Here is a 27,064-nt window from a genome sequence, read left to right as displayed (position 1 = left end):
CCTACTTTCTATAATTAAATGATACTTGCCCCTAATTTCAACCATGACACAGTGTTCTCACCCCCCATTTCAAAAGAAGTATACCATTTCATATATATAATGGTTGCTGCCCTGAGGCTGATGGATTAGTCTGAATTATTTTCATATATGTAGCCTGAAATGCTGCAGCTTCAGGTATTTATATTTTTGGTTTGCTACGGACATGTTGGATTATATATTAGCCAATAATATTGCCAATGGTGCAAGAAAATGACAGAATCTGATTGTCTCTTCCAAAAGACTAACTGATGAAGGGACTGTGATGCCAATAAAGTCATGTTGAAGACAAAGAAACAGAGAATAGTGAATCTGTTGATTAATAGGGGCCATTTTTGCCCAGTGCAAAGTATTTTTTGGGTCATCAGCTCGTTTTATTTGACCTTCAGTCTTGCTCCTCTCATGTCATTAACTTGGTCTGATTTGTTTTGTTTTCATATATATACATATGTACATAAATATATTCAGAGGAGCAGTGTTATTTTTGATTCTGTTCATTGTATAAGGTAGTGGCCTATATGCCACTTAATTACAAAGAACAAGAATTTTCCTGGTTGTTCCTGCTCTAAACAAATATGTCAGCACAGTGCACATTAAAATATGTGTCTCTGAAATTTTTGGCACTACAGCTGACTTTAGGACTATTCTTAGAGATGTGGTACACATGAAAATAATGGACGCAATATGGGAATACATAAGTAAACACAGAGATTAATTCATGCTTGCTGACTAGCTGGAGTATCATTAAGAGGTGGAAGAGTCCTGGCTCTAAGTTTGCATTTTAATCCACCCTAAACTCTGGGAAGGCTCATGGAACAACTTGTCTCTTGCCAAGTTTCTCCATGTGTGACACCCACAAAAGGTTCATTAGTGCTGAGGCTAGCAGAGCACCTTCCCTAGGGCTGAGCATCCCACTCTGGCACCAAGAGGGAATTAGGCTCTTCCTTTAGAACCGACACAAAATATTTCCTTCCTTCTCCAATAAAGAAAAAGGCTTTAGCACACAATTTTAACTCAGGGAACCTGGTGGCTAATGCTCTCTTCAAGGGCAATAAACTCTGACCTTGGCAGGATATTTTAATCAAATTTTTCATGTTGTGAAGGGCAATTCAGTCTTTCAGCAAAATGCTTTCATTTACAGACTACAAAATCAGTAGCAGTCATTCAGAGTAATTATACAGACAACTTTAATGAAATATTTTCAGACAACCATTTCTACTCTTGCCAGACACAGGAATCTCTTTGAAAAATGAATACAAATTATGCTGGATTTTTTGTTCAAGGAAGAGGATGGTATTAAACACACAGGGAAAATAGTTACTCTTCTTCTCAGTGGAAGTCAGTTGGTAGGTAAAGGCAGAACATCCTGGGTTTTCTATCATAATAATTTTGAAGATGTGCACATTTACAGTTTATGGATTAGGATGTATTTTTCCAGAAATGGCTGGATCATCCCATCCAAATGCAGTGGTATTGCTGTGTTCCTGAAAGCCCTGACTGCTAGGCCACCTTGCAAGTCCTGCAGATCAGTGATGTCTTGTGATCCAGAAAAGAGTTTTTATTGAATACTGAGGTCAGCAGGAGCTGACATCTCCCAGAGGAGGGATTTTGCAGCTCTAAGTGGCAATGACTCTTCCATTTCAGTTTTCCAGTTGAGCTGGAAGCTGAGGGCTGCCACATGCTGCCAGCATGCTGCAGGTCTGTTTTGAATCTTAAATATCTCTATGTAGCCACATTTTCCCTTCTGGGTGCCACCAGAGATGTATCAGCCAAAGAAAAGCATTTGCACACCTAAAAGTCTGAATTTTTCAGAAATGCAGCAGTTGCACCTCTTTACTATTTACTAGGGAAATACATGGTGTTTGGAGGTTTTTTTTATAATCTGCCAGGAACTGAAATTTTTAACATAGAAACACGCACACTTTTTTTTTTTCTTTTTCTTTTTTTTAAAATTAGCACTTCATAAAACTGTTCTGGTTCTCCAGATGTGTTGCTTGTCTCCAGACATTGTTCCCCAATATTTGGTTTTTTTCTTGTGAGGTATTTAGTCGAAGTGTTCTACTTTTATAATTAATATTTTTCTCCTTAAAATAATAATTGGCATGATTTAGAGTATTTGTCTTTTTTAATAAACTCTTTGTGTAAAATACTAGATAGAAACCTGTAAGAAGGTAAGAAAGAAAACCAGAATGCCTGGAAAAAGTAATTTATGATTCTACTACACAGTGTACTTATTGGAAAAGTATGTCAGGCTTTTACTCATGCAATGATTAATCATGCTGACTTTAACAAATGGATGTGAATATTCATGAGGATGACAACATGAAGAAGTCATTTGAACTTGTTCTTGTTTTTATCTATAATTCAATGTAGGTTACACTCATGGTTACTATACAGTGTCAGCCGTGAGATATCAGCTTTGTATCAACAATTAGTGCTGTCTACATACATGGCTTTAATTGCTTTCAGCACCACGCTATCTAAACAAGAAGAAAATAACTTGAGCAATGGAGCTCAGCTGGGGCCTTATTTTACTTTAAGGACAGAATTTTTTTTTTTTTCCAGTTTGAAAGGATCTGACCAATGTTAACTGGCTGAGTGGCAGAACTTGTGCAGCAAGAAGTGATTTCATTTTTGTAGGGAAACCAAAATATTCAAATGGTTGTCAGGAAGGAGCCATAAGAGATTCCCTAAGATATCTGAAATGCTTTGTTTCACTCGTGTCCTGATATATAACAAATCAAGATTGTTGGAGGAGACTGCATAAAAAGCCATCAGGACCAGGATGAATATCTCCATCATACAGGTGGAGATCTGGGTCAAGTGTCAAAATAAATGAAGCCTCTCACCCTGTCATTACCTGTGACCTTTCTCCTTCAACCCTTTCATAATTGAACTACTAGAGCTGTCTGGCTTTCAGGAAATATTAACAAACTGGAAGTTCAGTTTTTAACACTGATTGTGTTTGGTTTTCTTTTTTAATGATCAGAAGTAATGTTATCTCCACTGCCTGAATTTCCAGTAAGAAATCAACTTTACCATCTAATTCTTGGCTGAAATTCTGGGATGGTTTTTGTGCCACAAAACACAGCATCATCAGCCTTGGTATTCATATGCCAGCATGTCCAAAATCATACACAGAGTCTTTTCAAGCACTGGTCTGCTGACTTCTCCTAAGAGCACAGTATTTACGTATCATGACTGCAGCAATATTGACTTAAATATTAAATCCATGAGCTAAATACTCACTAAGACCAAACACTGCTTTTCCCAAGAAAATTTCCTTTTGAAGACAATCAGCTTTTGTGTGAGCAGGTAAAGACTGATCTTGCTCCAGAGTGGATTCCTTTACATAACCCGAATTGCAAAAATGTCCACATCATTCATGTCTGTGCCCTGTATCAAACCCTGTACACAGCTGAACTGATGTGAATCATCTGAGGGGTTTCTCTTGTTAGTTTATGTGCATCGAGTTTTAACAGTCTCCAACAGCATTCCTTGTATCAGCAGGATTCATTATTCAACATCAGAGACAGAACTTGTTTTGCCTTGTGTCATTTATTTAATATTCCATGAACAGTCCAGTTTCTGTTTCTCGTGCTTATACAAGCAGGGAAAACAAAGGCATGGCTTGTATTGTCAGGCAAGGAGAATTTGGCCCACAGTAAATATCAGGGTTTGATATTAATCCCATCCTTGTTTTAAACCAGAATAAACCACTGCCTTCAAAGGAATTAGTCCTAGATCCCACCACTGTCAGTGCAAAATGAATCCTTCACTATATATCTCCTCTGCTAGCAAAGTGTCAGGAGAAGCCTAATCCTTCATTATTTGTCTCTTGTATATTCTGTCAGCCAAGGACTGAATCAACTCTTTCCCACAGCACTCCCTGTACTTTTGATGTCAGTTTGACTTCTTCTAGCTCACCACACTGAAGCGTTCACTGTGACTAATGGCAGAACAACACCCACAGGTTTCACAAAGGAAAATGTTTGTCCTCGCCTAACTCGCTGAGATAAAGTTTTAATCCAGCTGGTCTGGAATGTTGTAACCTCTCATGGCATCTGTCTGGTACATTTCCATTTGCTCCCACGTCCCTTCCCTATTTTCTGTCCAGGATATCCCCTAAATAATAGTTTAAAAAACTTGAGATAAAGCAGACTTTAAAGAAAATATCAAGTAACATTAGATATCAATAAAATTCCTGTTTAACCTTGAATGACTCATATCTTCTGCTGTGCCTAAGATGTGTTCAGCTCAACTCTGCAGGACAAAGTCTCCTGGGCCCTATTACCCAATCCCCAACCACTCTACAGTTTTGCTTGCAAGTTCATCCATATCTTCATGGGGTCTCCATTTCCTGCAGTCTCCCAAGGTCTTATCAGCTCTGATTCTCAGTGTGGTTAAGTATGCCTAAAATTCTGTGTACACCCAAGTCAGACTATGACTATTTCCTGTATTATCCCCAAGACTTTTCCAAAGTGATAGCAGGTCTCATGTTTACAGTCCAACAGGGACAGCAGAAAATAGGTGTTTGGGGTTTTTTTTGAATTGTGATTTTTCAGGGTTTTGCCAGGAAAGTACTCTAAAAATGGAATTGTTGAGGAGTTCTGCCTTTTCCTGGTTTTCAGGAGATCGTTACAGTCAGCAACAAAAGGAGATACTGAGGGAAAAAAATAATGACAGGGATGTCAATTGCTTCTATTGGAGTTTTCTGGTCACTTCTTAAAAAGTAATTCTAAATGGAAGCAGAGCAGCCATGATGGGAAATTCAGAGAGAGAAAATATTTTCCATATTTTTTTCTGGGCTAGCAAACCTAAAGCCTGATCTGGGGACTCTAAGTTTATTTTTGTTGTCTCACACATCAATCAGCTGCAAATTCAATGGGCAAACTCCATCAACAGTGACATCTGTGCAAAATGGCAGCCACTTACACGTTCAACTGTGGGGAAAAGGTAGCTTTGAGAGTGGCCTGCTGTAAAAAATGCTAATAATAAAATGTAAAGGGCCTCTGTTTCCAACAGTGGTTTGGCTTTCTATTTTTTTGTGAATAGTTTTAAAAAAGAACATCTGTAGGGGGTGGTTTGTTTGCCAGCAGGTATCACTGATTAACACACACAGGTAATCAGTAGAGCTTCCCATCAGAGTACAAGCAGGCTTTGAAGGACAAGGCTTGTTTGGAAAAGGACACTCAACCCTGCAATATCCCTCATGCATTTTTCATTATCATTATTCTCAGTACTATTGCAGTTAAACCAATTCACTTTTTAACAGGTATTAGCCTCATTCTGACACTGACTAGACTGGCTTTCATAAGGTTGTCTATTTCTTGATAAAGAGTTCAAGAGTAATTTAAGATCATTACATTTTGCTATTACTTTTTTTTTTTTCCATTGTATTACGAAAAGGGAAAAAATATTTTGCAGAATTTTGCTTCTTTCTTCCTCCTATGTCCATATCTTGATAACTCAGAGGAAAACACATGCGACCTGGCCTAACATAGCCAGGAAGAAAAGTGAAAATCTTCTCTTGTGCAGTCTGTTGTTAGAGCTCTCTAGAATGCACTGAAGCAGCATCACCTGCACACAGATCATGACAATTGCCATTTCCATTGGGAAAAGACATAGAGTATGTCCTGCAGGTAATTTCTGGGATGTGAATACGACTGATCAGATGAAAAGAGCAATGAGCTATGTCAGAAAAGATGATCAGTTGTTAGCCCTACGAACATAATTATTGCTCACTCCATTTTGACATCTACTATGGGTAAGAGCCATCATCCAGAGCAATAAAAACAGCTGTGCAGAACAACACTCCAAAACAGAAATGCACACTACATGATCCTGTTTTCCTTAAAATGTAGTTAAACTATTTCCAATGCTGACAAGCAGCTATGATTTTTTCCCCTTTTTCTACCATTACTCCTAATCAGTTGCATAATCTAGTAAGGGAACTATTAGGGTTTCTTCTGCTTTGGCTACATGACATTGACTTGGGTAAAACTACTGTGATAATTTCAAGAAAATTTCCAAAAGTCACTTTCACTTTACTCATCTGGGTTTTAGGTTGTTCAGGCTCATCCTAAACAGAGTGATGCTCTCTGACTTTTCCAGATGAGGTGTCAGCTGGAATTTATTGTCAGTGAGATGATGTTTAATGGTTGGTTGTCAATTACTGGTACATCTGCATTGGGAGACAGTTATTTACAATTCAGATACCCATGCATGTAATGCAAGGGGAAAATTTTATATTTTGCAAGGCTTGCTTCAAAAAAACCCCCGGGCATTATTTTTAATTCTCAATATCCAGGAAATCATGGGTGTATTTCGCCATTTCAGATTAATTTCTTGTAAATCTTTGTTTAAATGCTGTAATTTTCAATTGAAGTAATTAATTTATCTAGTGGCTTTAAATGGAATGTGGATCCTTTTGAACATAATTAATTTGGTATTTGTTCTGAACACTAAATATGCAGCTTGGAAGGAAGGTTACTTTCTGCATGGAATCAGAATCCTGAGTTGGAAGGGACCCAAAAGGATCATTGAAGTGCTATTCCTCACCCCACAAAGGACAACTCCAACGACCATACCATGTGCCTGACAGCATTGTTCAAATGCTCATTGAGTTCTGTCAGGTTTGGTTCTGTGACTGTTTCCCTGGGGAGCTGTTTCAGAGCCCAAACATTCTCTGGGTCAAGTGTCTTTTCCTAATATCCAGCCTAAATCTCCCTGGCCCAACTTCATGCCATTCCAAGTGCTGTCATGAGCATGAGAGTGAGGAGATCAGCACCTGCCCCTCCACTTCCCCTCATGAGGAAACTGCAGACTGCAATGAGGTCTCCCCTCAGTCTATTCAAGTAACTTCAGCTCCTCCTCATACATCTTCCTCTCTAGGCCCTTCACCCTCTTCATAGCCTGCCTCTGGACATTTTCTAATAGCTTTATGTATTTTTATATCTGTGGTGCCCAAAACAGCACATGGGACTCAAGGTGAGGCCACCCAAGGCAGAGCAGAGCAGAGAAGAGCAGGACAATCCCCTCCCTTGCCCAGCTGGCAATGCTGTGCCTGATGACCCCAGGACAGGGTTGGCCCTCCTGGCTGCCAGGGCACAGCTGACTCGTGTTCAACTTGCCATCAACCAGGACCCCCACCTCCCTTTCCAGGGCCCTATCTCAGGTGCAGAATTCAGCACCTATTTTTGTTAAACTTCATACAATTTATGATTGCCCAGCTCTTTAATATGTTCAGGTCGATCTGCAGGGTCTCTCTGCCTTTGAGAGATCAGCAGCTCCTCCCAAGTTATTGTCATTGGCAATAGAAAAATATAGGGAAAATTTCAGTCAGACAGAACTTCATGAGTCTGAAATATGGAAGTGTAGGAAGAAAAACAGCTGCTTTGCACTCCCTTCTGAGCAATGAACTGGGAAATACTGTCTCTTTGTTTCCTAATTATCCCTGACTGCCACAGGCTGCTTCCAGTGCTCACAATTGCACAAGAATTTGTGCTGTGCCTTGGTTTTTGCTGGGTTTTTTTGGGTGTTGTTGCAGGATCTACTCCTGGTTAGAGTGCACAAGGTACTTTTAAATATTTCTGTAGTACACGTGCTGTGGTTTCGTGGTTTCATGGTTTCATATATTTGGAGAAGAGATTTCTGTTGAAGCCTTTTATGTTAGTTTATAAACACCACACGAGGTAATGATTTTAAAAATGAAATAATGACATCTGGAAGGTTTGGCTTTAGATTTCTCCTTGTAATTATCCTGCAATACAGCAGTCTCAAAGCAGAGGGAGAAGGTACCTATCAAGGTTTGACCCTGGCCAAACACCAGGCACCCACAATAACCACTCCCTCACTCTCCCCTGCCACAGCTGGGCAGAGGAGAGAAAAACAAAAAATTAACGAAGTGGTCACGAGTTGAGGTAAGGACTAGGAGGAAACACTCAAAGGGCAAAACAGGCTCAACTTCAAGTTGCAAAGTTAAGTTATTACTAAGAGAGACAGAGGAGGATAATGAGAAGTAAACTAAGCCCTGAAAGGCACCATTTCCCCCCAAACCCTTCCTCCTTCCCACTAATAGCGCAGGGGGACAGGGTATGTGGGGAAGGGGGTTTGCTCAGTTCATCACCGAGATGAACTCCCACTATTCAGGGAGAGGAGTCCTTCCCCTGCGTTGCTGTGGGGTCCTTCCCATGGGAGAGGGCTCTCTGTGAACTTCTCCCATGTGGTTCCAAATCTCACGAGCAGCAGTTCTCCCAAAACTGTAGCAATGTGGGCCCCACCACGGGCAGACAATCCTCCCAAAACTGCTGTGGTGTGGGTCCCTCACCCGCGGGGTGCTGTCCTCCAAGGACAGGCTGCTCCAGCCAGGAAGCAGGGCCCCCTCTCTCCACCAGATCTTCCAGTGGATTAGGCTCTTCCAGGCATGGATCACCTCCTGCATGGGCTGTGAGTGAATCTCTGCATCCCCTGTGGATCCCATGGGCTGCAGAGCCACAGCTGCTTCACCATGGTCATCACCATGGCCTGCCAACAAATCTCAGCTCCAGCACATGGAGCACCTCCTCCCCGTCCTTCTCCACTGAACTTGGTGTCTCCATGTTGTGTGACGCCTCATCCTCTTCTCTGGTTAGGAAAAACTGTGTGTGCACTTTGTTTTGATTTCTTAAATATGTTATCACAGAGGCGTTACCAACATCTCTAATTGTCCCAGCCTTGCCCAGCAGCATGTCCATCATCTCCAGAGCCATCAGGGATTGGCTCTGCTGGACATGGTGGAAGCTTCCAGCAGCTTCTCACAGAAACCATCTTTGTGATCCCTCAGCTACCAAAAACCAGGCCAAGCAAAACCAACACAGTACCTAACTAGCAGACAGCAAACACTGACTAGAGAAGGTTATTCATGTCAAAAAGATAAGATTGTTTTTTCTAAATAGGAACATTTCAGATATCTGGAGGTGACAGCATCCTGCATACAAAATGATCACAAAAGGATGCTGTGCTGGTCAGTGAACTGGAGCTATGATCACTAGATTTCATTGCATAGTCCAGGATCATTTCCTAGGTGAAGGTCAGAGAGTTCAGCTAAGTACTTTGTAGCCATGGAAAAGTTACTAAAAGGTGAAGGTTGTTTTCCCATCCCTGTCCATTCCACTGTATGCATGGGCTGTGACCCAACCACTGACATTGTCCTGGTCATACCTAGTCACTTTAACATCTATAAAAAGAAAAGCACAGAAAAAAAAGATTATCCAAAGTCCCAGAATAGATTTTTTTTATTATTATTATAATTATTCTTGAACTCTAAATTTTAGACAAGCTCAAGGGGAGTCAGAGATGTGCTGAAACTTTGGGGCTGCTCAATGGCACTAGCAGGGTTATGTATTTGCTTAACTGCCTCTGTGCATTCCTCAGTTATGACAGTCCTTATGTGTCTGATATGATATATGATGTGATATGATTATATGATTTTCTTGGAATATCTCTTGTAGCACACCATGTTGCAAAAGTTTTGCAATAGTTGGTAGGTGACTTACCAAATTTTTATGGCTTGAGCTATCTATAAGTAATTTAATCAGATGTTCAATTTTCTACATTTCTAATAGATTCAATGAGAAGAAGAACAAAAATGGATATAGCTATTTTTTCTAATAGCAAATTAGAGTCCTGTTCTGAATATTAAAGATTTATATTTTCACATTCTATCTTGAACTGGAACAATTGATTTTAAGCAAACTTGTCATTGTTCAGAAGAAAAATGGGGTTTGTTTTCTAAACAACAGGACAAGGGCAAAATTAATGTTGTGATATTCTGCAACAGGATGGAGAAAACTCTGTCTGAAAACAGTTGTTTTCACTGAAGGTAATCTAATGACTTCCTGTGGTACACCTCTGTTTTGATAGGGCCAACCTGCTTGCAGGCTGCACATTTCATGCACCTTAAAGGCCAGAATGTTCCTAAGTACACAGTGAAGTTTTCTAATGATGGCTCTGGAAGTAGCAAGACCAGGCTTCATAACATGTCTCAGCTCTCCTAGAGGCATAAATAAGATCTGAGTTTTTGAAGAATCAGCCAGTGTTCCCATGGGAGCAGTGCACAGCTGAACCACAAAATTCAGATCTAAACATAAAATCAGATGGTGACTCTGGCACAAATGGATTCTTTCACATATAGCAAATCAAAGGAGGGTGGGGTAAATCTGTTCTTAGCCATCATAGACTGTGCTTGCCTAACTTTACCATGCATAAACATTATGCTATTCTCCATCCCTGTCTTCTCAGGGGTATGGTATGTTTCTGTCTTTCAATAAAGTATGTGTATGTAGATCAGATAAAAGAGTAGCACTTACTCCAGCTTTGAGTGGAAGTTAAACAGCTATTGTATTTACACATTGGAAAATAGAGAGGATCAGGGACAAGTGAGCTTTCTGAAAAGTCATGGCAGCAGTTTGGGCACCTTTGTGGGCCAGACTGGTTTCCAATAAAAGTTAGTGAAGAAGAGCCCACAAACTAAAACAAAACTCCCTCTTATCACAGCCAGGGGCATTTATCAGTAAGACCCAGGAGAAGTCAGAATGAGTGAACCTTGGGAATAAAAACACTCTTTACAAGGTGGTTTAACAATAAGGCAGCAGTGATTTCAGTTTAATGAGTTGGCAGCAGTGCCAGAAATGAATGTTCACATGCTTCCTCTTCCTGTGGAGGCTGTGCTGTGAACTTAATCAGACGATTGCTCTAGATACGAAAATCACAGCCAACGCCAAATGTTTGTTTTTTAAGTTGGCTAACTTCCCTGATACAGTTCACAGTATGGTCCCACAAATAATTGATCTGGCATGATGAAGGGGAAGCTGTACAGAGGGATCAAGGTGGGCATGAGGCAGTACAGAGAAACAGGTACGTACAAGTTTCTCTGCCAAGAGCTTTGATTCATAAAATCATGCTCTCAGTGGGAGATAGAGGCTTGCTGCAGCCCAGCAGTGAGAGAGTGGTAGAGTCTGTGCTGCCAGATGTTCCTATTTTAGAGAAAGTAGAGCATTTTGGCCTTCTTGTGCAACTCTCAGCTCATTCCTGGTGATCAGATCTTATCGGAGCATCTTATTTTCCCTCAAATAACCCAAGAAAGACAGTGATCAAGAAGGGAGAAAGGGTTTTCTGAGACGTTTTAATTACAAAAATACAACCTTGTGCTGACCTTCTATTTTTAGTTAAACAACTAATGAAGAATCAAAATGCTTCTTCAAACTTAATTATCCAATAATAATTACCATAGCAACCAGTTCTTTATGTAACACATGCTGAAAACATTCTTTAAGAAGCTCAAGTTTACTTTCCCAGTTTTTCCAAAACAGACAAGAAATACGCTAATCTGTTGTTAAAACCCTGAGAATGTCTATGTGGAGATTACATTGAAAACCATTTCTTTACTTGTCACATGTATTTTGGTGATATCAGCCCCAACGTTGCTCTGTTCCTATGCAGCAGAACAAAATTGCCTGCTGAAGAGGTTAATAATAGTTTTATTTCTGCTAAACACTCAAGAGTGCTTTTCTGTACTTGAGGTAATAACACACAAGTTCACTGTCCTTCTAGATTTCAGAATTGTTTCTAAAATGTATCAGTTTTCTCTCCTCTGCCTCCACTGTGCTTTCCATGTGGATATATGCTGTTGTTGTCTCGACTTCATGATGAAGATTGCCTGTGTCAGTCACTATCTTTTTAGGGCCAGCTATCAATCAGTGTATTTCCAATCCATTGGGTTTGCTGAATGTTTAGAAATATTCACTTTTCCTCAGGTTATATGTTCTTTGGAAGTGCTGAACTCAGTTGATCACTATACACTCCATAAACATCTGTTAATGGCTGGTGTTATGGCTCTAAATTCCCTGATGGACAACTGCATATTTCAAAAAGGAAAATCATGGTAAAACTAGACCACAGTTCAGTTATGATTTTTGAAGTTTTTAAACTTCTGGCATTTGCAAAACCTTCTTTAACTTGCTTGCAGTCGTTCATAACCTCACAGCATTCCATGTAAAATCCTAATGAAGGCCAACTCAATTAGGTGCTCTTAACAGTAGAAATGCCTAAAAATTGTTGTTATGTTTAGCCCAGTATCTCACCTGTACCCTTCTGAACTCCCAGTTTCCTGAACTACATTCAATTCTGTCTTGCAAACTGTCTGTGGGTGATTACCTACCACTTCACAACAGGCTTGGGAGTTACTTTACCATCTTTTCAATGAATTTTTCTTTTCCTGTTCTCTTGCATTACTATACTGTACCTGCTTTGATTATAACTTCTTCCTGATGAGCCACACCTGGTGTCTTTTAATTGTTTCTTTGAAACCTGGTGGTTCTCAAATCAAAATATTTTCTTGGTTTCAGCTCTCTTGGCAAAGCCCTTTTTATATGAATGGCAGATAAAAATGAAATTATTTCAATGTGTTCTGTCAAATTTAAACTAAGTTTACTTGTCTGACTTGCGTTCTCTCACATCCTTTGGTTTTTGCTAGTTTTCATATTGATTTTGCAAAGGGTTCTGAGGTGCTTGTATGGAGGACACTTTATAATGACAATTTATTTGAGTAGCAATTTCTCTGTGAACTAACTCCTAATCACCTCCTATGAGAAACAGAGCAGAGTTTTGGAGTAAGAATTTTAGTGGCTGCTTCTTCTTGTGTTCCTCACTTCAAAAAGGACATTGAGGTGCTGGAGCATGTCCAAAGGAGGGCAATGAAGCTGGTGAAGAGTCTGGAAAACACATCCTATGAGGAGTGGCTGAGAGAACAGGGCTTATTTAGTCTGGAGAAGAGGAGATTCAGGGGGACCTCGTAGATTTCTACAACTACAAGAGTGGAGGTTGTGGTGTGGTGGATGTTGGTCTCTTCTGCCATGTCTCAAGTGAAAGGACAAGAGGAAATTACCTTAAATTGTGCCAGGATTAGGTATTAGAAACAAAATTCTCTCTGAAAGAGTGGTCAGACATTGGAATAAGTTGACCAGGAAGGTTGTGGAATCTGAAGAGATTGAAAATGCATCTGGGTTTGACACCTGGGGATGTCGTTTAAGGGTGAATTATGATGGGTTGATGCTTGGACTGGATTATTTTGATGGTCTCTTCCAATCTTCGTGATTCCATCATTCTGTGATTCTACTACCTCAGTGATCTTGTCAAGTAACTTCCTTTGGCTCTTGTAATCCTATTATGTGATTTTGTGTAACTGCAGGTTCAGCAGGGACAGTGATGATCCTGTTACAGAGATATTCCCAAACAGTAGGAAGGGTACCTTCTTGGAATTTCTTAAAAATTCAAGAAGCAGACCTCCACAGAGCCCTATTTAACATCAAAATATATCACTCTTGGCTTTTTAAGATCACTTGCTATGTCTACTACTTTTCCTTATTTAAGTGCCGTGCAAGGTACAAATAGACGTATAAATGTTGTGAAAATATTTTCTTTTTTCACATTACACCTCAGCTTCCCTACTGTGTGAGCATTGATTATTTTCAGGTCAGTCAGAAAGATATGAAACTCTGTACATCCTCTAAAATCAGAGTCTGTCCTGGCTTGTAGCCTTGATAGGTTGCAGAAAATCCTCCAAGACTTCTGGAACTGGCCCCAGCAAGCTCTAGGAAAAAGGAGCAATGAGAGATTCAAGTCTTGTATGCCTTTCTTATTCTTTTATTAACAAGAGCCCCAGATTAGTATGACTTGCAAGTCAAAGTGCTTACTCTTTGGAATGGTTTCAATCAGACTGCCATGCGTAAGAAAAGCCAATTCAACCTCTGCATAAGCTGTTGTTTCACCTGTAATATGTTCTCCATTATTCCCTTTGTCCAAATCAAATTATGCACTCATGAAATCTAATTAAAGGACAAATTCTAGTGCATTTGCTCTAAGGAGATCTGCTGAAGTGAGTGGAACAAGTCCTGAGCATTAACGGAGATGGGTGGCTGAACTGAGCTCATGATGAAATTGCAGTTGAATTTGTGAGCAAAGGAGAGCACCCTGCCACTGCTTTCACTGTTGAAATGCCATTTTCAAATGTTCTGGAGGGATTTTCTTTGTTTTTCACCCCATACTCTAACTTTCCTACTTTGAGTGAACATACAGTCCTGGTCATAGTTAAAAGTCAGTCCAAAAGGAATGAAAAGTTCCTCCAGCCTCCTGCATCTGATTTCTGTTGTCCTGCTGAACAATGCAGTTCTGAATTAGTCTTAATCTCATGTCAGCTCATCATACACCTCTTGGTAGCCTGCACCAGAAAGGAGTTATCTCAGAGCTAAATTACTGCCTTCTCTGATATATCTGGGAGCAAAGGCAGAGAGTGTCTGGGGGAAGCTGGCTGGCCCAGGGCAACGTCTCCAGTAAAACAGAGTATGGCAGATAACAGGAAAAAGTGGTAACATCAAAGGGAGAATAATGATACACACAGAGAGACTAAAGAGTCTCAAATTCTTCCCTTTTAAAGAGTAAATGTAAGAGGTTATGTTTTAAATCAGTAAAACCAGGAATGGTGATGGGCATATGAATTGGAAATGATTAGTCATTGTTTATAAACATGATGCAGCACTCAAAGAAATGATAAAGCTGTGAATTAAAGCAAACAAAAGGAAACATTTTTTAATCACAAAGAGCCTAATTAAATTGTAAAAAATCTTTGTTATTGAGTGGTAAAGTAGCTAAATGTACTATTAACTTGAGAATGAGGCGTCAGGAAAAGTTGTGCAGGTGCATTGAGCATACCACCTCCAGCTCAGAGGATCCTGGAAGCCAGGGAGATGCAAGGATCATGCTAATCATGCCAGACTTCTCACAAGCCTTGTCTAGACATCTACTGCTGGAAAAGGTTAAACAAAACTTCATCTGGAGCCAGGATACACATTATTATTTAATCATGGCATATAAATTGCAAATTAATTCCCTGTACTATAGTAGAACAATACTCCAGATTCAGAAATATGGGAATATATAAAGCTGAAGTTTCTGCCAGATGGTTTTGGTCTGATATCAGATCTCCCTTTCAGACCCAAGTGACTGGGGGGAGAGTGACCTGCAGACCTGAGTCAAAGCATCACAATGAGATTAGGGAGTCTTCTATTAGGACAAGCAAAACTTGGATTTTAGGAAGACTGATTATTAGATAATAGTAAGAAAATACAATGGCTGGCCCACAAAGTTCTGAAACCACAGATTGCTGGAGTGTTCAAGACTGTTTTGACAAAACATCACTGAATGCTTGCTGTACTTCTGTACACATTACCTACTGCTTTGTCCTTGTACTCCTGAGCACTCTCTGTTTTCCACTACCAGAGAGAGTATCCTGAATGATGAACACTTGATCTGTGTGGTATGGCTGTTCTGGCGTTGTGATCCTGTAGGTATCACCCAGAGCTATCAGAGCCTTTGAAATCTCAGCCACTAACAAGGATGAGATATTGGATAAAGGTACCAAGGCTGCAGAACTTTGTCTTGTCCCTAGTGCAGTCAAATATTGCCAGTTTCTTACTCCCTTTCCCAAACAATCCTCACTTCCATGGTGTTGATGTGCCCTGCCTTAAAACCATGCAGAGCAAATGACAGACAAATCAGCCACTGAAATTTGCACTGTCCAAGGATCCACTCCCATTTGACTCTCCTGAGGTCATATGGAAAAGGAAGAAGCTGTGACGCAGCTTTACAAGGAAAACCAGTTCAGCTCTTACATGGATTTCAACAAAGAAAACATCTGTGTACACAAGCACTGGCTACAAAAGAATTTGCTTATCCTTTCAGCTTCCCCTGTTGAATGGTTCAGAATTCAGATTGTGCAAATTTGTGCTTTGGCATCAGCTGAAAATTAATGTACTTAATTTGGTCAATAATAACACAGTAACTATTATCACTGATATTAATTTTTAACTAACTGACATTCTTTGTTTTCCTTAAATATGGCTTGCTTCCCAAACTAAGCCATGGAACAAATCACAAAGTTGCTCTTGCAGAAGAGGCCATGCAAAAACAAATTGTTAATTATATTTGTAATCATTCCTGGCTAGAGCTCTGTGAGTCAGTTTTTGGAAATATAATTTGTGGTTCAACTAGAGTTTAATGCCCCCAAATACTGCATATCTCATCCTCAAGGCAGAGAGAATTTACAAGTTTGATGTCTCTACTTAAGATCCAAGGCATTCTTTTATGCAAAATTTCCCAACTGCTATTTTTGCAGCCTACAAAGCAGTCGTTGTCTCTCTTTCTTTTTTTTTAAACAGATATTTTTGCTTCTCCTGTCTAATCAAACCCTATTTGTTGTTCATTGCAGATAGCAGCTCAGGCAGTGTTATTTATGTGTATGAACACTGCAGGAATCTTCATTAGCTACCTATCAGACAGAGCACAACGCCAAGCCTTCCTGGAGACCAGAAGATGTGTGGAAGCCAGACTGAGACTAGAGACAGAAAACCAGCGACAGGTATGGTCCCCAGGAGAAACATTCCTATTTTTCTATTAACTGGTATTGATAATTGGACAAGACCAGGCTTTTGTAGCCTTGCTGACTCCAGTGTGATGCCGCCTGATTTGTGCAGATTAAGTCAGTTTTATGCTGTTACTGTGTTGGTGTGTATTGAGTGGATATGACATCTAAAAGATTTCCCCTGGGAAATAGGATGAATAGAGTGGCTGTTCATCATCCTATCCTGCAGAAGAGGCCATCAAATGAAACAGCAACTGGCAGGTGTTTAAAAATTGTTCTTTAAACAAGATGGGGTAAACTGGGGTACTTCATGTTTCAGAGTGTTGCAGATATTAAAATTTACATTAGTTAAGTGAAAGATTCCAGAGCCATCTGGACACGCTCCTGTGCCATGTGGTCTGGGATGGCTCTGCCTGAGCAGGGAGGAAGGACCAGAAGACTCACTGTAGTCACTTCCAACCTGACTGATTCTATGAGTCTGTGAAAATTAAACAAGTTTATGGATGGGAACTCTATGTAAGCATAGAAAATATTAAAGCATCACCTCAGATTCATGGATTGTTTTTGCAGCTGGAAGGCCACTGAAGCAAAAAGTAGCACTATTCTATTTCTCTGTCCTTAAACTCTTGAAAAATCAACTTTTGGCCATTGTGTGCAGTAGGTGCCCAAAAGCTGGGTTAGTGTTAGGTGAAATTTTGATCTGAACAGGTACGGTTGATCTTAGATAATCATCTTTTCCAATCCAAAATAAGAATATCAAATAAATAGAAGTTTGCTGCTTATCATTTTGCACCAAGGGAGCAGCATCTGTATCACATATGCTGCTGTATCATCCTCAAATGAATTTAGCCTTTTGTTTTGCCTTGCTATATAAATATGTATATTACTTCTCAAATTTATTTCATTTGACCCTTGAAAGACATGCTCTTACAGAGAGTTCTAGGAAGATGTCCTATTCCAGACTTCATTGACTAATGACTCAGGATGAATGCATGACTGTGTTGAGTAATGCCAGGTACCTCTGCCAGAACATCTCTGCAGCCATTGCAGACTGAAAAGACTTTGAGGGATATTATCTTGGATGCTCTGTTCTCTTTTTAACTGCAGGACCACTTCTTCATGCCTTTTGGGGATTTTGGGGGGTTTGGATTTTTTTTTCATTTTTCTTCTTGTCTAATTTTTCATAAACTGTTATTTTGTAAGCTTTACTTTCATCGTAGTTTTCTAGAGTTCACTGTAAAAAGTTTTATAAAATGCTAACAAAACATTCCCTTGTTTCCTTGTTCCATGTTATTCTGAGGTTTTCCCATTAGAAATATTTTATCCGCTCATGTAAAAGGAAATTTGTACAAAGACAAATATTTTGAGAAATTCCATTTTGCTGAACTTGTATTTTCCATTAGGAAAATGAAAACAGTTTCCATTTGGGCAGATTTTTTTTTTTTTTTTTTTTGAGAGGGGGAAATTAGTGGTTGGATCTGAAATATTTGATTTTGTTAAGCCAGGTTGAACTGTGCATTGGCCCAGTGCCCTGTCAGGTTTCAGGGCTGTGCTGTTCCCTGAGGGCAGAACTTCCTGGAGTGTTACCTCACTGCAGCTGAGACTCACCTATAACCAAACAAAGTGGTGTGTCACAGGCATCATATGACTGGAAGCACACAAGGGAAAATGTCCTTGGGCCAAGGAAAATGCTCACAGGAGAAAACTATGGAGAACAGAACACCAAATAAAGTATCTCTTTTAAAACTTAATTTAATAATAAACTAACTCAAAATTTTGGAACAAAACATTTTGAAACATCTCTGATTAATTTTCTCGGAAATTTGAAATTTTGTTATTATGCACACCTATAAATATATATATATAGACATATAATAAACTTTTCAGCCTTTCCTTTGTATTTGGGACAACATTAACAATATATTCCAATACTGGAACATCTTGAGGAATGGAGAGCCTGTTTCCCTCAGCATGCTAATGTTTCTCTCTGCTTCTGAGGTAGCATCTCTTTTAAGCCATTTTTAAAAATATCTGCTTTAAGAAGACTGGCAAGGTCACATTTTTGGTGACCGTTTTTTTTAGCTGCTTGTTCATAGTCAATCAGTATGCAGTCAGGAATTCAGTGACTGCTAGCATTTTTTGATCTTGAAGACAAATAATTCCTGATACATGGAATCTGTGGTTCACATGAATGTAAAAAACTTACTACCTGTTAAAGAGTATTTTAAAAAGTAAGGATTAAATCCTGATAAAGTTTACTAAGTTAATTCTAGGACTTTCTACAAAATAGCTTTAATATATGAAGGGGAGAAAAAAGGTGAAAAAAGATTGTGCAGGACAATAGTTGAAAGGTGGCTTCTGAAAATTTCTAAGAATATTGTTGAGGAGCTAAAAATGTGCAGAGAAAATAAAGTAATAATTATTTGCTTAATTCTTCCAGACAATAATTCTAGGAATCCCAATATTTTTTTTTTTCTCTTCAATTTATTTCCCTTTCACGTCCTATAAACTATCTAAACTAGAGGTTTCTTACAGCAGGGTCAAATTTTTTGTTGCTTTCAGTGGTGGTACTGCTACTTTTTATAGTAGTGGATGACTTAATATAAATCTCTTGAGGCTTCTTTCATCACTACACAGATTCTGCTTCTTAAGCTGAAAATAACAGAAAATTAAAATGTATTGACATGTCATGTGTATGGTGTGTCATACAAAGTATGACAGCTTGCCAGAAAGGTCCTGTAAGGTCTGGTTTTGTCTTTACTTCATTTAAATCAGAAGACCAGTACAATTAAAGTAAGAAAAACACAACATGAGTTTTAAACTACAAATAGGAGTGGTATGCTTGTCCATAAACAATTGCAGAATGAGGTTCCAATTTTATATAATCATGGAAGTTATATAAATGCTTCAGATTTACTTCTATTCATTACTCTGTATTGGTAAAACTAAGAAATCAAGTTTCTGCCCTCTAAAAATGACTTCCAATTTCTCAATATCCCTTAGATTTATAATCTCTAATCTTCTGTCATTCTAATAATGATAAATGCTGCTGCTGCCATTACGCATTATTGTGCAATGCCTAAAAGAGCCAGCCATGGAAAGTCACCCAGTTGTGAGCCAAATATTTTAAAATCTGTGTTTTAGAAACAAGCAAGATGTACCATTAGAAATGTGAACCTGTCCAAGGAAACTATAATACTGATAAGGAAGGATCTCTGCTTTTCAGAGGTTTTTAAGAACCCTCTAATGAGTATTTGTGAATTTTCTGAATACAAATATAAAGTTTATTATATCAGCTTCTATCTTGTGGTGAGAAACATGACATTTTTTTCTATGTCCACATACATTTCATATATATGAGCTGAATTTTTTCAGTGAAAGCAGTTTCATTCATTCACTTGCAATCATTGCATAAAGAGCAATGAAAATAGGAGGTGAAACTACCAAAATCCCACTAGAGATCAAAAAACTTTTTTGTTGTTCTTCATTTTACTCTGAACTGAAATTTGGACAGTTAGATATGATAATGTGTTTTTCAGATGTCATTATTTTCCAGCAGTGTCTCCCTTTCTTGGGTTTTCAGAGTTCACAAATTCCTTGCACTATTTCATTATTGCTGTGAAGTTTTTCAATTTGCAGTCAAAGACATTTTGTTGTACAGAAATGTCTGGACCTATGGTCTCTGTAATTCTGAATTATCTCCACAGGCCCAATGTCCAGAGAAAGTACCTTCAGGGGCAAGTTCAGCTTTTACACCAATTGCAATTCACTGAGTTACTGCACAGGAAGGAAGAGAATGCAGAACAAACCTGGATGATGCAAAAGACTTTATGGAGCCTGGCTGGTCCAGGGCAACCTGATTCCCATTTTGAAGTGACTCGTTTTCTAGTGTCTATTTCCAAAAGTCAATGCAATATAGCTCCTACATCTTTTTTCATTCTGCTTCCCCCATCACCATTTTCTCTCATCAAGATTTTAGACAAAATTTTCAGGAGTATTTCAGAAAGTCAGGACTTTCAGTTGCATTTTCAGATAAAGTATTGGATTTTTTCCCATTGTTATCCTTTTTGTTTTAAGCATTTGGGGTTGTTAAAAGTACATATTAGCATTTTCAATTACAGTGAATTTCCTGACTCTAATTACTCTATTATGAAAATGAACAGTCGTGTTGCTACAAAGGAGAATTACTCCAGCAGTCAATGCTAATGATGTTTATGCACTTAACTGTATGGTATTATCTGTGTGACACCATTTGAAAATCCCAGCACACAGTGAAATTGAGGGAACATCTGTGTCTATTTATTTCTTAATTTTCATTAAAAAATTTGAATTTTTATGAAAATCCAAAACATTTCGGAGCTTGACATAGTTGAAGGAGACTCCAGTGTTGATGAGCCTAGAAGGACTTTATCATCAAAAGATAGAAATATAAGAGGAGCAACCTGCAGAAAGCAACACAAACAAAAGTGTAGTAAAAACAGCTTCAGTTTAGCAGTTATTGACAAAATAATTAATTTTAAGAGTTTCCAGTGAATTGTAATTAGTGGCCTGTACTTAAAGATGTACTTATACCAACCAAATATGGCCGCCAAAAAATGTCCTCTAATTTTTTTTCAAAACATTGCAATTGTGAATAAAAAAAGAAACATGAGCCTCTCCACATTTATGAGTCATTTTATTCCAATAATATCATACCTTTCCACTACCTGTTTGAAATTTTGGATTAATATTTTCATTTGATATCTGAATGTTTCAAAAATGTTGACAACCAGTGCTATACTTTGTTAATGACCACTTCAAAGACACTGTCTTCATTTTTACCTTGATTTTGTTGTAAGAACACAGCAGGTAATTGTGCTTTCATTATATCTGGGCAATGAAAATAGATAGTCTAAGTCACTTTCTTAATTAGCTACCAAAAACCCTTCAAAACCTATGAGTATGTAATTTCCCTCATTGTGAGAATACTGTGAAATTGTGTTAATCAAGAGCAAAAAATTGCATTAAATTTCTTTTTCATTTCTATTTCTCAGGATACAAAATCCCTAAGTTTTAAATTAATGACATATTAAGTCCAGACACACAATGAAATTATGACTTTATGAAGAATTGCATTCACTATATATTTCAGATGTCCAAAGCTGCTCTTTCTCCAATCTTTACTTGAAATTTGTTAAACATTTTAAGCCCTGAAATGCTACAATTTAATTATAAATAGTTTCTCAGATAATTTTGTCATGCAGCCTTTTCCTGCTCCACACATATAAATGTCAAGTTATACATATCTGAAAACAATTATTGTGTAAGTAGGTCAGGAATATTATTGTGCAAAAAAAATTGTGCAGGAATATTTGACCAACTGAAGCTGCAAATGGAGCCTTAAAAGGACTAGACAGGGAAAATTACATAAGTTAAATAACTGAAGATATTACAGCAAAAAGACTATAAAAATCAGTCCAGCCCTTACCCCTTATCTTGCAATAAGATCACAGCATTACAGAACAGCTACTCATAGAAAAGGCACTTTGGTCATAATTAAGAAACTTCTCTTGATTCTCCACGCTTCTATTCTCTATCCAAGACTGCTGTAGACAAATGATGCTAATGAGGCCTGGATAAAACAATGGGAAAATTTGGATGGGAGGCTGCTCTCGAGTGAAGCAAATTTGTTAAACTGTATCTTACTAAAATGAATAACCTGTGTTCTGGACTAATGCTCAAAAAATCCCAATATACAACCTCTCTGAAACATTGCATTTGCATTATTTCTGGTAGATTTGCAGTACCTAATAATATTTTATGAAGAAGTTGTTCGAGATCAGAGGAGAAAAGAGTCCATATCTGTTGGATTTTTACATTCATCCTCTGGAGAGGTGTTCATTCTTGTTCTCAGTGTAGCAGATTATGCATCACTCACGAAAAGAAAACTCTCTGCCTCTTGTGGAAAGCTCACCAGCAAGGCTGCTCTGCCCATACTGGGAAAAACTATTGGGAGTGAGTAAACCCAAATCAGAAACAAATCCTTCAAGTTTTAAGCCCTGACAAGCCAAATAGAGAAAATAATTTCATTTTAGCACTACATTTAAGCAGTTTCAGTGGAGTTACCTAGTGCTAGAAGTTACAAAAGCCACAATACAGTAGTCTTTTTAGCTGCATTGTTTAAATCTCTCTCTAAGATAGTCCTCAACTAGCAGACCCCTTTCTCTGCAGAAATAATCTTAAAGTCCATCAAGAGAAGTTGCTTGTATGTGAAAACAAAGCCCCTTCTTAATGTCTTCCTTAATCCTTCTGAAAATATTCTTGGGCATATAACACACTGGCAGAGGAAATGGAGCTGAAGGCTGGGGCCAGGAGAGTGGGAGGGAAACAAGCACTGCCTCCCTCCTGTCTTGCAAGGAGGCCAGAAGGTCCAGGCTGGTATCAAACCTGATCCACTGGGCTCCCAAGGATGCTTCCAGTCAAGGTGGGACAAAGATAGACATCTTCAAGTTTTAATTATGGGTTTGGTCAGATTGGTGGAGAGCAAGAAGAAAACACTTTTCTAAATTAAGTAGTGTAATGAGAAAGATCCCCTAGAATACCCTACAGACAATTCCTCCCCTCAAGTCCTGCCCCTGGCGTACTGAGCACCTACTTTCCAGGTAATCTCTTTCTCATAGGGGATTCCACAAATCCAATTAAAGCTCATTTTGAAAGTCAAAACAGTTTGGATATTGCTTCATTTGATTTGCATAAAGGATTAGAGTTCACAACCCAAAAGAGCCATTGTCCAGGTGAGAGGAGGATAGTTTTGTTTTCTAGGTATGATCATACATTCCATCTTTCTAGCGTGGGTATGAAGTCTGTAAAATGAGGAGACAGCCCTTAGTCTTCTGAACAATCTGCTGTTGGCATATTTAGTGTCTTCTGCCTGTCATCTTTGGAAAAACTGTTATCCTGTCTTAATCTCTTTTTCCATTTAAAAAAACTGCTCTGTTTGACCATTTGCTTCCTTCTACCTCTACTTCCAGAGGACATATTTTTTCACATTTTCCCCTGCAACAATCTCTATTTCCCATGGCTTTAAGGAGCTCTCTGCAGATTGATGTACCCTGGCTTGTTTTTTAGTTTTTAGTTGGGTTTTTTTTTTAAATTTTTTAAAGCAGCTTACATGCTATGTAGGTTTTATCAAGCTCCTACAAATCTAGAATTTAATCAACCATCAGTACTTTGCAACCTCTAAAATAAGAGCAGATTGGACTAGGATTGGAAAGGACACTTTAGGAGGGTTAAACATCATAAAGTCCTTCATATTTATATATACACTTTGTATATATGTATATAGGTGTATATATATAAAGGTAGTAAGTATGTTAAAATTCCTTTAAATTGGTATAAGGATAAAGTTCAGATTTAGTTTAAAAAATAAAATATTAATCTTAATTTTAGAGAGCACATGGTCTTTGTAAGCAGTTTAAAGTGCTTCATACTTAAAAATTATGATCACAATAATTGTAGCTTTATTTTTAAAAGGGAAACAATAAACTCATAATTTTAAAAATCTAGGTAAACCTCTGATTAGATATTACATTTTAGCTTTTTTTCCCCCTCTTTATAGGAAACAATTTGTTGACTGTGAGATTCTAAGAAAAGTTTCACAATTTTCCAGACTTTCTTTCATCTTAGTACCTTTCCCTCAAGAACCATGATCCCGATAGAAATTTAGGACTAAAAGGACTGTAAGAGGACTTTAAAATTAATGTCCTTACAAGATGCTCAATTAATGGAGAGACTCTGTGGTCAAAGCAATGGTTTTGAATCATCTGACCATGAGCAGTACCAATTCCAAGACAGACAGAGTCAGGATATTGATGCCATTATTGAGATAATTTAGGGGAAGATAAAGTATTTGGATTAACATTTATAAATAGGCTGATGGTCTTTCACACCATCAGTATTCAAGTGACCATCTACAAGCCTATTCAAAGGGGTTTGATTTTCAGAAGGTGACTATAGTTTCCACTTACTGACAGGTCGTTTATCCAGCATATGCTATTTAGTACTGGAGCCTTGTAAGTCTCTGAAAAGGTGTATCCCTTGTTTTGACCAGAACAAATCACCATGTAGCTCCCATTCATCTTGGTGTTCTGCAGTGATTTAGTCATATAAAGCTAAACAATATATGGCATGAGAGCCTCCTTTCTGATATTTTCCATGTCATTAGCTGCCATAAAGTGTACTCTTGAGAAATGTGTGTTTTACTGAAGTTGTCTAGCAATTTTTGAAACAGCCAAAAAAAGTAACAAAATGGAAGAGACATCTAAATCAACAGAAACTGCTGAAGAATTAAATGAAGAATTATTCTGCAGAATCAATAGAAACTGCAGAAGAATTAAATGAAGATTTAAGAGCAGATAAGTCAAAGCAGTTCTAGAGAAATATAACACAATAAGCAATAAAGTCAGATGGGGGCATTCTGATATTTTGGAGTAGATTCGAATTGTAGGAGCTGTGTTGTGCTCATTATCTATTCCAGTAAAACAAGGAAACTCTTAAGATTATGCTATTATGGAATCAGTCCCCAGTAGTTATGTCTATCTTTCTCCTGTTCTTTAGCTCTGACTCCTGCTTTCCTTGCAAACTACCTGAAATTTGTGGAAGCCAATACACCAGAAGATAGTACAAAGATTTTTGTCATAATATGTGCCTTATTTTCATATAAATCTTTTTCTTCTGAATATTTGTCTGCTCCACTATTGTTTAATAAAGAAGAAATAGCAAAAAATCGTCATGATATTTGGAAGAAACAAAATTACAGAACTATTAGATATACCTTTCCATTGCTGGTTATGTCTAATGGATTACTGTGGGACTGAAGAATATCACTTGTTCAGCTCAGGGATCCCCAACATAAATAGGATTTGGACCTGTTGGAGCAAGTCTAGAGGAGTCATGAAGATGATCAGAGAGCTGGGGCACCTCCACTATGAAGACAGGCTGAGAAAGTTGGAATTACTCACCCTGGGGAAGAAAAGGCTCTGGGGAGACCTAATAGAACCTCCCAGTACCTAAAAGAGCTGCAAGAGAGAAGGAGAGGAACTTCTGACAAGGGCATGGAGCGATAGGACAAGGGGGAATGGCTTCAGACTGAAAGAGAGTAGGTTGAGTACATATTAGGAAGAAATTCTTGACTGTGAGGATGGTAATGCATGGGAACAGGTTGCCCACAGAAGCTGTGGCTGCCCCTTGCCTGGAAGTGCTTAAGGCCAGGTTGGATGGGATTTTGATCAACCTGGTCTAGTAGAAGATGTTCCTACCCATGGCAGGGAGGTGGTACCTGACTGATCTTGAATGTCCCTTCCAACCCAGAGCATTCCATGATTTTATGATAAATATTCATGTCTACAAGACAGGGTAGTAATATAAATTGCTTTGTGACTCCTGCTTTTCAGCTCTCATCTTTCTAATGTGGTTGGTTTTCACAATGAAGTGTAAATCTGGCATACTCTTCATTCAGGAGATAAAATGTCATGTGTTAGGATTCAGAGGACCTGGAATTATTAACAATTTCGTGCACTCAGTATAGACACCTAATTTGAGAGCACTTAATCTGAGACCTGAAGTTCCTCTTGCCTAAAAGACAACTCAAACAACAAAGCACTGTCAGGAGATTGTTTCATGATGTGCTCCCACCCACTCCCATGCAAGTTAGTGGTGCTCATGTGGCCTTATGAGGAGCTGATTCATTGTACCTGTGTCATATAGCATAATCAGTGCCTGCAGTTAGCTTCATGATCAACTATGTTACTTATAAAATTAATTTTAGAAATATTTTTGTAAATATTTTATAAAGGAATATTTTTTTAAATTAAATTATACATGCAGCAGCAATAACTGGTATCATGCTAAAAAAAAAAAAAATACAGGGAGGGTTATTCTACCACTTCCCAGCATGCTACAGGATGAGCTAAATACTTACAAAGCCAAAATTATACTGGGAAGGCATAAAAATCCAAACTGGCAGCCCTGGAATCATTGTTCTACATCTCAGGAGCTGCAGGGCAAGCAGGCACTAAGATGGTGATTTCCTTACACAGCCGGCTGGCTGATGAGAAAGACACCTCTTTTTACACCTGGTAATAGACTGTTAGTCATCAAGCCCTGCCAAGATTTTGTAATGTGGCTTCAGGTACTTGAATCTTCAAACCATTGACCATCCCACCCAAACAAAAGACCAGCAGTACCTTGCAGTTCTTCCCTTCAGCATGTGCTACATATTTTGTTTTATACTGTTCTGGACAATAGCATTGAGGAAACAATTTGATAACACATCCTTCCTAAAAGAAGTGTGTGAAAAAAGCTTTCTCCTTCTTTCATTGCCACAAACTTTGCAGCTCTTCTCAGTTAGTAATTGATTAGAGACTATTTTAAAGGATCATGACTCTCATAAATACTGGGTTATCAGTTTGGCTGGGACTCTAGCTATGTTTCACAGACAAAAGCTGAACAAAAGGAGACTCCAAGACCTCCTCTGTGAGCTGGCCTTGTTCCCCTTTGAAAACAGCAGATGCCTGAATGGAACATGCAGCCAAG

At 38.5% G+C, this 27,064-nt stretch overlaps 1 protein-coding gene across 2 annotated transcripts in view; it reads left to right on the top strand.

The window, feature by feature from the left end:
- Window positions 1-27,064, top strand: part of ADCY8 (adenylate cyclase 8) — a 116,411-nt gene that overhangs the window by 14,115 nt on the left and 75,232 nt on the right. For both annotated transcript variants that reach the window (XM_085053582.1, XM_085053581.1), the window contains exon 2: window positions 16,340-16,489. In XM_085053582.1, the coding sequence (XP_084909708.1) occupies window positions 16,340-16,489 (150 nt within the window). The remainder of the gene's footprint in view (window positions 1-16,339; window positions 16,490-27,064) is intronic.

This window comes from Lichenostomus cassidix, chromosome 2 (genome assembly GCF_008360975.1).
Source record: "Lichenostomus cassidix isolate B80296 chromosome 2, HeHo_3.0, whole genome shotgun sequence".
Taxonomy (NCBI): domain Eukaryota; kingdom Metazoa; phylum Chordata; class Aves; order Passeriformes; family Meliphagidae; genus Lichenostomus; species Lichenostomus cassidix.
The sequence above is the reverse complement of the archived record's forward strand: the minus strand, read 5'-3'. Positions and strand labels throughout refer to the sequence as shown.